The 12,722-nt window shown below is 39.7% G+C and overlaps 1 protein-coding gene across 3 annotated transcripts in view; it reads left to right on the top strand.

Annotated features, from left to right (window-relative positions):
* The window catches only part of Nuak (Nuak family kinase 1), a 173,222-nt gene that overhangs the window by 80,770 nt on the left and 79,730 nt on the right, over nucleotides 1–12,722 (top strand). For all 3 annotated transcript variants that reach the window (XM_083112315.1, XM_083112317.1, XM_083112318.1), the window contains exon 2: nucleotides 9,244–9,371. In XM_083112315.1, the coding sequence (XP_082968441.1) occupies nucleotides 9,274–9,371 (98 nt within the window). In that variant the 5' untranslated portion in view covers nucleotides 9,244–9,273. The remainder of the gene's footprint in view (nucleotides 1–9,243; nucleotides 9,372–12,722) is intronic.

The raw sequence follows: 12,722 nt of genomic DNA, 5'->3' as shown, positions 1-12,722 counted from the left end.
ATCGTACCAGGGTTGTGGTACACCTCAAGGTTCGTCAAGAACCTCTTTGCAAACTAACCAAACTTGGTCCAAATACAATGATTTAACAAAGGAGAGAGTTATTTTCAATAAGGCACTCTCGTGAAACTTGAGTATAAGAATAACGTATGAAATAAGTTTGGGTTTTTTGAAACGCTGTCCAAAAACAGAAACGAGAATAATCTCGTTACTTACTTACACTGATCTAAACAATAGTACACACTAACTACCTAGTACTACAAAACCAAGTACAATCTTACGTTTCTTATCGTACCGGAACTTGCGTTTTCCTCGCAACGTTGCGTAACTAACTTACACCTTTCTCTGAAACAAATAGATGAAAGAATACTTTGCCGATAATTTTAATCTTTAACGATCGTTTATTATTTCCCAAATTTAACATTAATAATCTTGTAACAATCTCAGGTACAGCATTCAGGTAATTCTTTTGGCACTGCCTGTATTCACCAATATATAAAAATGTAATTTTAACAACAAACAATAACAACCCAATCTCAAGGTAAACTATTGCTGGCAACATACAATACAAACAAGTACGCATAAATCCAATCCAATTAAAACAACTGAATTGTGACAGAAAATCGCGTAAAACTTACTTTGCAGTTTTACTTCGCGATTTTCGTTACAGAACGACACAACACGAGCCTCACAAAGGATTATCCTGGCAGCAGGTTTAGGCGCCAGAGCCCCGTTAGTCTGTAAAATTCAGTCGAGGGTGCAATACGTGGAAGTGATGCTGACATTTGGATATCTTCAGAAAACGTCACCCCTTTGTTGCAAGAAGTTTTGTGCCGAGGAAACTAAAAATAACACGGTTACTTTTCAAATAACTATAACAAGGTTAGTTTCTAAATTGAGTAACTGTTGCTATAGTTCAGTTACTCATTTTTACGTTTTGGATTTTTAAAGCAAGTATAGATTACTCGTTTGCTTGGTTAACGTCCAAGATCTGAAGAGAGCTGCCGCCACGAAGGTGGGTGGGGATAAACAGCGGGCGAGTTGTTTTCGTCCAATCACACTCAACCTTCAGCCAATGGGTGCAGCTGTTATTCTGCTCGTCTACTCCACGTGGAGTCCTTGAGGCAAAGGGCGCAGCTGTTATTCTGCTCGTCTACTCCACGTGGAGTCCTTGAGCCAAAGGGTGCAGCTGTCATTCAGCTCGTCTACTCCACGTGGAGTCTCGGTCACATGACTGTGGATATGATGTTGCCGTACTTTGCATCTTCAATGTGGAGACCGTGGGAAGGCGGAGGGACAAGGTGGCGTAGGGTAGATGTGTGGCAAATGTAGCTAGCGCGTCGACTTTAACTATTACTTGCGGTGTCTAGTCGGTAGGGAGCCTGACTGTCACGCGGGAGACCTGCGTTCGATTCCCGGGATGGGTGAATTTTTGCGGCCTTGTGTGGGGCTAACCCACAAATCAATGGGTACCTGGTGTCAACCCTGTGGGGGGCAAAGGCCGCCAGACCGTTGTGCTAATCACATCACCTCCAAAAATGGGCGAGATCGACAATGTGTCCATACTCTAAATGTGCCTTCATGGTACGGTACTACATGCACGGGGAACTTTACCTTACCTTACCTGTAACTCGATTACTTTTAAAAACTAACTTTCCGAACGCTGCATCGCACAGTATACCGCGTTTGTTAGAACCTGTCCCGTTTCCCGCGTTAGCGATCGCTCGACAGGTTCGGTGCCAATGAGAAACGAGGAAAAAATCGTCTGCTGGGCAACGAGGAGCGAATGGAAGCCAGAAGAGAGGCGCTTACGTAGACACTGTTGAGACGTTGCGTATTTTAATTGGCTGCCTGGCTTTGACTTTCCTCAGCACGGAGAAAAGCCAGCGACCAGCTAGCGCGGGAACCGGGACAGGTTGTAACAAACGCGGTATAGTTAGGTTCCCATTTCGAAACTCTACCCTTTGTAAGCATAAAGGTGGAGTTAAATTAACAAACACCATGCACCTCGACCCCACGACTATGACCACTTGGTTAATAGTAGCCCCCGTCTAGTTGGGTTACACGGTGCAACACCGACTCTCCTACTTCATTATTTTGGTGTCAAGTAGTGTGTTTGGTGGCTGCGCTACGTTCTGGAAGGGCACAATGTGTGGTGTATGGTCACGTGGTTTGTGCTAACTTATGAAATGAATGTTTAAAGCAACAGACAGGCATTTGTTGACTCTTCTGAACTTGAACGCCGTTATCCTTCTACTTGGTTGAACGTAATTTCCTTGCACCAGCCTGACATCGGGATACAACTACAGTAAAACCTCGTTCATCCGGACTAATGGGGCGGGGGGGGGTTAAGTTGACCGGTTTAACGAAAGTCCGGATTAACTGAAATAACATAAAATACAGTGACGTGGAGTAGCTAGTCTAGCGAGTTCATATGCAACGCTTTTTTTTTCACGCGCTTCTCGTCCCTCGGTGCGATCCGCGGGCAAAGCTGGCCTAGCTCGCTCCTCCTCCGCCTCACCAGTTTCAGGTAGAAACGGCCGCCCGAAGGAAAAGGGAAGATTTCTGCCTCTACCTCCCTTGCCCCCTCGCGCCCCGCTGCAATGGTTGAAAGCCCGTGCTTTCAGGTCCACCAGTCTACCTTCTATAGGACAGATAGGGGATTGGTTTTCCTTCGATTCCTTTGTAAATTCTCTAAAGAATTCAGGGAAAAATTTTCTGCAGTATTTATGTTCTCTAATTTACATCAGAACTTTTTACATGTTGTACAATATGTATGTACCTATAATATGGGATGTAGTTTTATTATTTATGAAATATGTGCTGTGTGTTATGTGCAGACAATAATGTTATGCTTTCTTTCTTTTCTTTTTTTTTTCAAATATGAAATATTTCATGATTAAATTACAAATATGTGCTCAGGCTCTCTCTCTCTCTCTCTCTCTCTCTCTCTCTCTCTCTCTCTCTCTCTCTCTCTCTCTCTCTCTCTCTCTCTCTCTCTCTCGTTTTAGTAGTGTTTTATTTAAATATAATACTCTTGGCCTCTAACAGTCATAAATACGGATGTATTTATTTGGGCAAGAGAACGCGTGTTCTAATTCTTGTTGGTTTGCTTCGCTTTTCTGCCACATTTGGTTATCGCAAAAATGAGGATGAGTGATGATGATATGATGAGATTGATGAAGGGACCTCATATGAACAATCCAGGCCAGGATTCGAACCCGTGATGATCGCGCATTCTTGTTCCTATGTGTTGTACTCTGCAGTGAATATGAAATAATTTGGAATGAAAATGTATCTCAGAACGTAAAAAGCCAAATGAATATTATTGAAGAAACTACAAAAAAGTGTGTTTTGTTACCTGTTTTGTTTCTGTGCATAAAGTGGACTTAAAACACCAAATCAACCAACCGTGTGGGAGTGGTTATCACAGCGCGCTACGACACCAGGAGTACCGGGTTCGAACCCCGACCTGGGCGTGGGTGTTCTTTGTGTTTGTCCCTTCATTAATGTTATCGCATCTTCACAATTAACCAAATGTGACAAAAAAGCGACGCTAAGTAACAAAAATGAAATCAAATCATTGAGTGATTGCTTGATTTGGTTTATTTTACTTCGCTTTTCCGCCACTTTTGGCTAATCGCGAAGATGATATGATAAAATTGATGAAGGGACACACACAAAGAATACCCATGGCCAAGCCGAGATTCGAACCCAGGATCTCTGGCTTAGTAGTCAAATCAAATGTTCTTTTTTTTATTATTTTCGAACGGGGGTGAGGGTTACGTGTACTTTTTTTTCAATACTCATTCATCATTTTGCAATTTTTTCCTGTCTTGGACGTTTTTTTTTAATACTGGACCCTAAAGAAAGAAGGGGTATGACCCACACCAACTAACCCTTCAGCACACCACTGATTGCTACTCCAAGTGTCGACGTCACCGCACCTCACTGCTAAAATAACAGTAGAAAGTGCATTAAAACTCCGTTTATAGCTACAAAACACGTTTATTATGGTGCATTTAAAGGTCATAGGCCTAAATACACTATACGGTGCAGTACAAAGTCTGCGGGAAACAGAATTTCATCTGTGGTTGACTGCCTTTTCTTTTGGAATTTCTCTTTTTGACTTCTAGCCACAATTAAAACCTTGCATTCTGCCTTTGTTTTCCTTTTGCCTGTCCGGATTAAGCAAAGTCCGGATTAACGATGCTTTTACTGTATACACTACACAGAGTGTCAAGAAGTGCAGCGAACTAGACGGGGCAAGTTTGCCAGCTCCTTTTGCAACCACGCACAAATGCGTTTCTTGCATCCTCGCAGCCGCTACGCATTACTTACGCAGAAATCGCTCTCCAAATTGCCTTTACCAACTTGAGGATGCGACTCGGTGTGTTTTCCTTCGTGCAATATTCAGGCGCGATTGTGCGTAAAATGATGCTTGGTGGGGGAGATGGTCCGTGAAAGGGGATGACGTGGATGAATGGGAATTCTCTGGAGAAGGTAACGTTTAAAAATGACTCCAAACTGTACTATGTGACGCGCGTGATCAGAAACCACCCACTGTGATGGGTATTGGAGAAAGCTTCTATATGTGTTAATTTCATAACTCGCATATTTTCCATACTGATCTATTTAGGTCAGTTGAGATTATTATTAATATTGTATGTCGAATAAACATGACAGTTATGGCCATATCATGCATATATTACGATATAAAGTTGACAAATAAAGCTATTTTTTTATACTTTCATATTAGTAATATTACTTCGGAGGTGGCAAGACTCACACTCCCCCGCAGTTTTCTGGTTTTCGTGATCAGAGCTTTTCAAGTAGCTCCCAAATTGTCCTCACGATCCAACATCGACATTTTTGTACTGTCCACCGCGAACCGAACCCGGAACCCCTCGTACGAAAGGCGAGAGCTTTAACTATTTGGCTACTCGAGACATCTTCTTATACTTCCTTCAATTAAGTAAGTTTTTTCATCAAGTTTTTATGTAATTAAAAAAAAATCTTCCTAACAAAGAGTACAGTGCACGTACATAACTAGGTAAGATAGAATAAAGGATAGATAGATAAATCCCTATATAAAATATTTACAAGAATATATCCCTTCGAATTAGATCAGAATTGGGAGAAGGGCTAATTAGAAGCAGGGTTGCCATCACGTTCCAAATTTTCAAGTTAGCAATTTATGTGTCTTAAAGCGACTGTTTATGACGGTGCTTTTATTGCAAAAAGTATTCCTGCTTCAGTTACAGCTACTTATTTTCAAAAGTAGCTAGTTAGTCAGAATTAATCAAAAAGTAACTGTAATTAGTTACTTCCTGTCGATTTCCCGTCAGGGATCCCGGATTCGATTCCTGGCCAGGACGTGGGTGTTCTTTGCGAGTTTCCCTTCATCAATTTCATCATTCTCATTAGTTATTCACTAATTAAGTCCCTGCCTTGTTAGATACCCCGCACCTCCACCACGTATAACACTACCTCAGCGGTGCTGGGATCGCATCCTGGGCGGCGTTAGCTCATAGCTACTCGCTTAGATTTAGCCCTAATCTTCATCACGAGAGGTACCTAGATAAGCATTAATCAGGGTTCGTACGCATCCTGGAAAACCTGGAATTTTAAAATATTCCTTCCAGGCATGGAAATGTTATGAAATTTCACATTTTTCCAAGCTGTACCTGGAATTTTGGAGATTGTCCTGGAAATTCCTTTGTTCCGTTTTATTTGTATGAATTACAATAAGTTTTCATTTAAAACAGGCCAGTGTCATGACAGTAGTTTATCTACTTATGTCACGTTGCTGTGTACTATACTGTAATCATAGTTTTGTGATAAGTTTTATTTTTGTGATTGAAGTATAATGCCCCGCGTTTTTGTATTATTTTGTATCGCTCAGAGGTAGAAAATATGATGATAATAATAATGGTTAAAAAAAGGGTGTGCTATCCTAAATATTCCAAGTTTTAGAAGGATATTATTCTTGTTTATTTGTAATACAAGATGGTACTTTCTTATAAACTTATATATACTTGTGTTTATTTTTTTCTACCTTTGTATTTTTTCTGTATTATTGTAAAAATTAAATAACCTTCGTTATACTAAGAAATGAAAGGTGTGGAAAGAAGCAGGTGTATGGGAGTTGGGAGCCGGCATTAAGAGAAATTTAGAACTTTTTTTTAATAAAAGAAAATATGTAATGATGTGTATTTTGCCATGCTTACTTTCTACACTTGTCCTGGAGCAATTGTAGAAAATCCTTGAAAAGTCCTGAAATGTCGTGGAAAAAATGCATGATTTTGTGTAGGAACCCTGTTAATCTATACAACTCTTAAATGAATGGCGACACACAAATTGGGGGTTTATGATCTCTTAAGACTGAACCGTCAGGGACATAATTAGTGAAAGGAGTACTTGAGTAATAATAATAATCCGCCTATGTTCACTCGCACATCCAGTCTCCTCCTCCCCCTTGAACTTCTCACTTATCCTCTCGCTCCCAAAGCCAAACACAGACTCCCTCTGGCCTCCCACCTGCGATCTCCTTCCTTCGCTCTCTCCCCCCCTCTTTTTTTCTCTCCCTACTTCCTTTTTACAACTCATGATACTGGAAATGTATTCTGCTGTCGTAAACGCATTATTTGTATATCCTGCCTTATCAAATAATGCAGTTGTGAATTACGTAACCTTCTCCACTCACCTGTCGTCTCCTTCCTTTTTTTGGTCCAATTTTTTTTCTGACGATTTTATTTTCAAATACTCTTAATTTATGTTCCTCTTTTAACGTAAAGGACCAAGTTTCACATCCATATAATAATACAGGCAAAATTACTGTTTTGTACATTTCCTGAATTAAGGGTACAATACCTAACGTAAAAATTGGATAAATGATTACTCACAGTAACTTTTAAAATACATAACGGGTCCATCACACCTCCACACAATTATGATCACGATAGAAATTAAGATTTTTGTTGAATATTGCCAAGTTACTTGCCTCAAATAAGCTAAATTGAATCAATTACAACCTGCCCCATAGTGAAGTAGCAATTTTTATCGCTACATTGCTAACATACAACGCGTTGAAAATAAGTATCAATGTAAATGCATATTTTAACTATAAAAATATTAACCGTGTGCAAAGTTTTCTATTAAATAAATATATAATGGAGTTTTTAAAGTAAAATTCATACGAGCCGTGGAAAAGTTTAGGGAGACGCGTGTGAAAGTTTCGGAAGCCAGTGCAATCCCCCCCCCCCCCAACCCACACCCCATCCGTCCCTAACAATGTCCTTAGAACGGTGTGATTTAATCCCCTTCATAAGGATGCCGCGGTTGGAAATGCAAACTAGATCTGAAAGGGGGTGAGGGGGACGTGGCTCTCAGCCTCCCGATGCCCACCCTGCCTGTGGAAGTGGAGCCAACCCCGATCTGTTGAAGCTCGTTTTACACGCGGCCCAAAATAGAGCCCCGAATGAAGTCAAGCCTCGTACTATCATCTCCCGGAAGAGTGTCTCTCGATGGAGCCAAGGATGAGGTGGTTGCCCTACTTTCCTTTCAGACCCTTCCTGCTCTTCTCTTTGCAGGGCAGACAATGAAAATATTAACGCACCGTCGTCTGGAGAAGTAATTTTCAGGGCTCTTTGGTAGTTCTGTACACTACTCCATTATTTAACCAAAAAATAAGCTACCAGTGGAAATATTAAATTAATGATTGTAGATTTGGAAATGTACAGGGCGTTTCGAAAAGGTAGCTAATATTTCTATGCCTGTAGCAAGAGTAGACAACGCCGATAAATACGCTAGTGTGGGCACTCCCATGATGGAAGTTTACCCTTTGGGATGAACGAACGGAGCTACCTTTTTGGGCCGACGAACGGAGTTACCTTTTAGGATGGACTTAGCCTGAGATGATGGTTTATTTTTATTGTTGGTCTTTTTTAAAACATACTTTGGTTGAATTTCAAGGGCCATAAAATAAGAAATATTTTAAACATTCATGCTTATTGAAATTTCTGATACAGATGGAAAACCAGAAGGTACAGGGGAAAAGAAAATACACTAAGCTATATAGTAGACTTCCATTAACCTCAATAAGTAATTTAATTTTCTTTCTGGCCTGGAAAATGTGAGTCCTCTATCGTGAGGGAGATGTCTGCTTTAGTTTAGTTTACATGAAACCTATTTACCAGTCAGTTGAAAAATATTAGTATTATTACTAGCATTGCTCATGTAATTATTTTTGTTTGAATTTGTATAACGATTTGTGAAATAAAAAGTATGAGTTTTGCTTCAAGTCCATTTTATGTACAGAGGGTCCAATCGGGACTGGACGTGCAGTTTAATGTTGGATCTGAACCACCAATGTCCTTCAACCAGAGATCGAACCCGGACCCCTTGATTACAAGGTGACGACTCAACCATTACACCATTGGAGACAGGGGTTTAAGAGGGTAACCTTCCATGTAGTACACCTGTCAACCTCACTTCCACGTAGTACACCCTGGACTGCATTTTGCAGACTAACGAGGCTCTGGCGTCTATACCTACGGCCAGTATAATTCTGTGTTGTCCTGTGTTTTGTCCTTATGTGTACTAAGTGCCTCAGTTTTTAACCGAAGTCAGAATATTTTAATATTTTAGTTACACGACACAACAATTATGCTATTTTAGTTATGATGAGGGGCTGGACTGGTGCAAAATAGCCTAAGTGCTGACCCACCCAAAATTTTAAATTCAAATCAAATCAATCCATCGGAGACACCATAAAGTGAAAACAGACGCCTTTGCTAAGATTTGTATTATTAATACAGTCGAGAATATTCCTGTTACGGAATCATTAAATTACACCTTCAAATTCCTATTATTGACATTTCTTTTTTTGGCTAAGAAGCCACACAATGCTTCAAATAAAGAGGCAATACACGCTGCAAAGCAGTTCTTAAAGATAGGTTGAAGGAATTTCGGCGAGTGTGTCAATGTGGCCCTGGCAGCACTATTCTCATTACTGTACAAAGTTTCATTATGACGATGTGCCGTTTTGTATATTCCGGGAATCGTACAGTGGTAAGCCTTTTAGTGCATAAATAACAAAATTCATCTGCGTTGTAAAGCACTTGGAAGGCTTTTGTTGCAATTTGTTTTCTGTTAATGTTCAGGAACGGAGTGTTTGTTTTACTTATGTTAGTTTTCGCCTGATATTGCATCCAAAGTTAATTGTTGTGTTTTTCTCTTTCGCAGGAGGCCGACCCTTGATCCACGACCGCCAAGATGGTTGTGGGGGAGGCCAGCATCCACAACATCATGGGGGGGATGGAGGGAACGGCTGGGGTGCGTCTCCACAACCATCGCCGGAAGCTCAAACAGAGGTAAGTTCGTTTTTACCATTCCATTACTCGTGACCTTCTAGTGAGGAGTTGACTATTACCTATTGTTCTATTTTTATATTTAAATGTATGAGTTAATTATAATGTAATGAAAATTAATTTTAGTTTTAGATTGTCATCAGTCATCATAACAACTCGTTTGAACCAGTTTTCAAATGCAAGTACTTAGGAGCAATACTAACAAATGAAAATGATATTAGAGAGGAAATAGAAAGCAGGCTTAATTCAGGAAATGTATGTTACTTTTCTCTTCATAAACTTTTGTCTTCTCGTTTAATATATAAGAAACTAAAAGTTAAAATATACAAAACAGTAACTTTGCCTGTAATATTATATGGATGCGAAACGTGAGAGTATTTGAAAATAACATCCTTAGGAAAATATTTGGACGTAAAAGGGATGAGGAGACAGGTGAGTGGAGAAGTTACATAATTTAGAACTACATAATTTGTATTCGTGTCCGGATATTATTAGAATGATTAAATCAAGAAGATGTAGGTGGGCAGGCCATGTGGCACGAATGGGAGAGGAAAGCTGAGTTTACAGGATTCTTGTTGGGAATCCTGGTGCTAAGAGACCAGTAGGAAGACCAAGACGAAGATGGAGGGATAATATTGAGATGGACCTAAAGGAAATCGGTAGGGATGGAAAAGAGTATATAGATCTTGCTCAGGATAGGGACACATGGAAGGCCTGTGTTGCTGAGGCAATGAACTTTCGGGTTCAAGAAGGCTAGAGAGTGAGTTAGTTAGTCATCAGTGAAAAAAGAACGACATGCTTGAAGTTCAGACGTGAACATTGTTAACCGAATTATGTCTTATCTAGAGTAACTTAAAACATGACGTCGTTACTTTTTGAGGTAACTTGTAACTGATAAACTTTCCATGAGTAACCATAACTGAATGACTTTTTGATCAAATTAACTGTACTTTTAAAAAGCAACTTTGAAAGAACTGATATGCAATGTTGTTGGTGCTTGCAGCGTCCCTCTAGTGCACTTCTAAAATGTTATTTATACCACGGCTACAGATATCTTAATCTCAGGGGATAGGTTCTTTATTCGAGAATTCCAAATAAGAAAGAGTTTTATAGCCAAGATGGATATAGTTAAATGCGGATCTATATTCTGGTCGAGCGGGTTAAGACGTTCACTCGTCTTGAGATCGTTCGCTGCGGGACGGCGTAGGTTCGAATCCGCCTCTGGTCGGAATTTATTCGGCCTGCGTATAGGGCCGGTGGCAACCCACCATCGTGAGGAAATTGGGGAACTCCGAGTGAGTGAGCGTAATCCGGTCGAGAAGACCTACTATAACGGCTGGGAATACGTCGGGCTGACCCCCCGACTATTCCAATACTGGTTGAAGATCTCCACGCTTAGAGGTGACGAAGGAAAGCGTGGGAGGGAGATCGGCAGTCGGTAGGTATGCCTAGGCCCTTCATGGGCTGTTGCGCAACGGATTATTATTATTATTATACACAATACAGAGAAAATATATAGCTAAGCTTGTATCTACATTGAAATATATATATATATATATATATATATATATATATATATATATATATATATATATATATATATATATATATATGCTGATTCCAAATTTACGTCGGTTATATTCATCTTATACATATATGAATAATTTAAAGGAAATCTTCTTTCTTCTTGTAATTTCTAGGAAAAAGGCTTCTTTTCTTCCTTCTAATTTGGGAAAAGGCTTCTTCTTTTCTTCCTTCTAATTTGGTAAAAGGCTTCTTCTTTTATCAATCTCCTCTATGGTAATAGGAAGGCTTCTTCTTCTTTCATCAATTTCTTCTATGATAAAATATGGAAAGGCTCTTTCTTCTTTCATCAATTTCTTCTATAGGAAATAAAGGCTTCTTCTTTCGTCAATTTCTTCTATGACAAAATATATGAAAGGCTTCTTCTTTCTTCAATTTCCACTTCTTTTCTTTGGTAAAAGGATAATCTTCCTTTTCTTTCTTCTACCTTTTATGACAATCTCTTTCTCCTATTTACAAAAAATAGTCATCCCCTTTTATTCATCGCTGTTCTTATTTCCTCTATTCATATCAATTCTTATTTCTTCTTTCAGCAGCAATTCTGATTATCTTCTATATTCCGCCGAGATATTCTTATATTCTCGATAAATTCTTCTATTTATTCTTTCCGGAGCAAATTCTTATTTCTTCTATTCTTCTTTGCCGCTGGAAAAAGTCTTATTTCTCTCATTTATCGCAAATATTCTCTTTACCATATCTCTTCTCAATAATATAGACAAATCATTATGCTGCATTCCTTGTAGAGAATTGAACCAAAGCTATAGAGGATTTTTAGGGGCGTCTAATCTGACAATAGCGCCTCCTCCTAAAACAACCACCAAGGGAAATAACCAGGATCGCTAATAACAAGCGCTGCCGATGGCCCAGTGCGTCTAATAAGAAGCGCAACCCTAAGTGCTTGGGGGCGTCTAATTTGACAACAGCGCCACCGGGGACAAGCAACCAAAACATGGCGACGTTCTCCTCACCATAGGTATTAAATCAAATTTTGATCACTAGGATCAGAAAGGAGAGAGAGGTACATTTCTGAATTCATTTGCTCACTTATTAAGTTTCCTGATTGTTTCATAGCATATTCTTATTTATCTTAATTTGCTATTTACAACATTTTATTCACTCCTTCTATAATTTTTATGCTCTTCCTTTATATATTTTTCATTTACTATAATATACCGCGTGAGGCACCTAAAAGTACCACCTGAAATAGCGAAGAAACAGTAGCGATGTGAGGTTTGCGGGAAACAATAATATCAAATGGGGCTCGTAAATCGGAGGTATGGGGTGGGTCGAAAAATATCGACAAATGGGGCATCTGGAGCAAAGTCATATTTTTGTAAGTGGAACGATATACAATAACATGCATAATATAAAAGAGCACACGCAGAGAAACACAACGCCGTTGGTCTCATGCATCTACTGCACATAGGAACGAAGATATGGCCATGTGAAAATATGTAAACGAACTAACAAGTGGCCCACTTGACCGTCAGTACCACGGCATGTACAAGTATGAGATGTCGGAAGCCATTGGACAAGATGAAGACAGAACGTGTTAAAGGAAGAAAGAATACAGTAGACATCGTCAGCACCATGTATTTGACAGTGTTACAGCATAATGAAAATGACCATGACAGTATGTCGAAGAACCACTGCGTAAGAAGCGAAAACCTGTCAAAGTGTGTGTTCAAAGTGGTGGCCGTCATCTGCGATACAGGCAACGAGGCGCCCGCGCAAAGATCGTTGCACAGAATGTAGCATCTCGTAGGGAAT

This window comes from Lepisma saccharinum, chromosome 26 (assembly GCF_977018435.1).
Source record: "Lepisma saccharinum chromosome 26, izLepSacc3.1, whole genome shotgun sequence".
NCBI classification, from domain to species: Eukaryota; Metazoa; Arthropoda; class Insecta; order Zygentoma; family Lepismatidae; genus Lepisma; species Lepisma saccharinum.
Note: the sequence above shows the minus strand (reverse complement) of the source record. Positions and strands in the feature narration are given on the sequence as shown.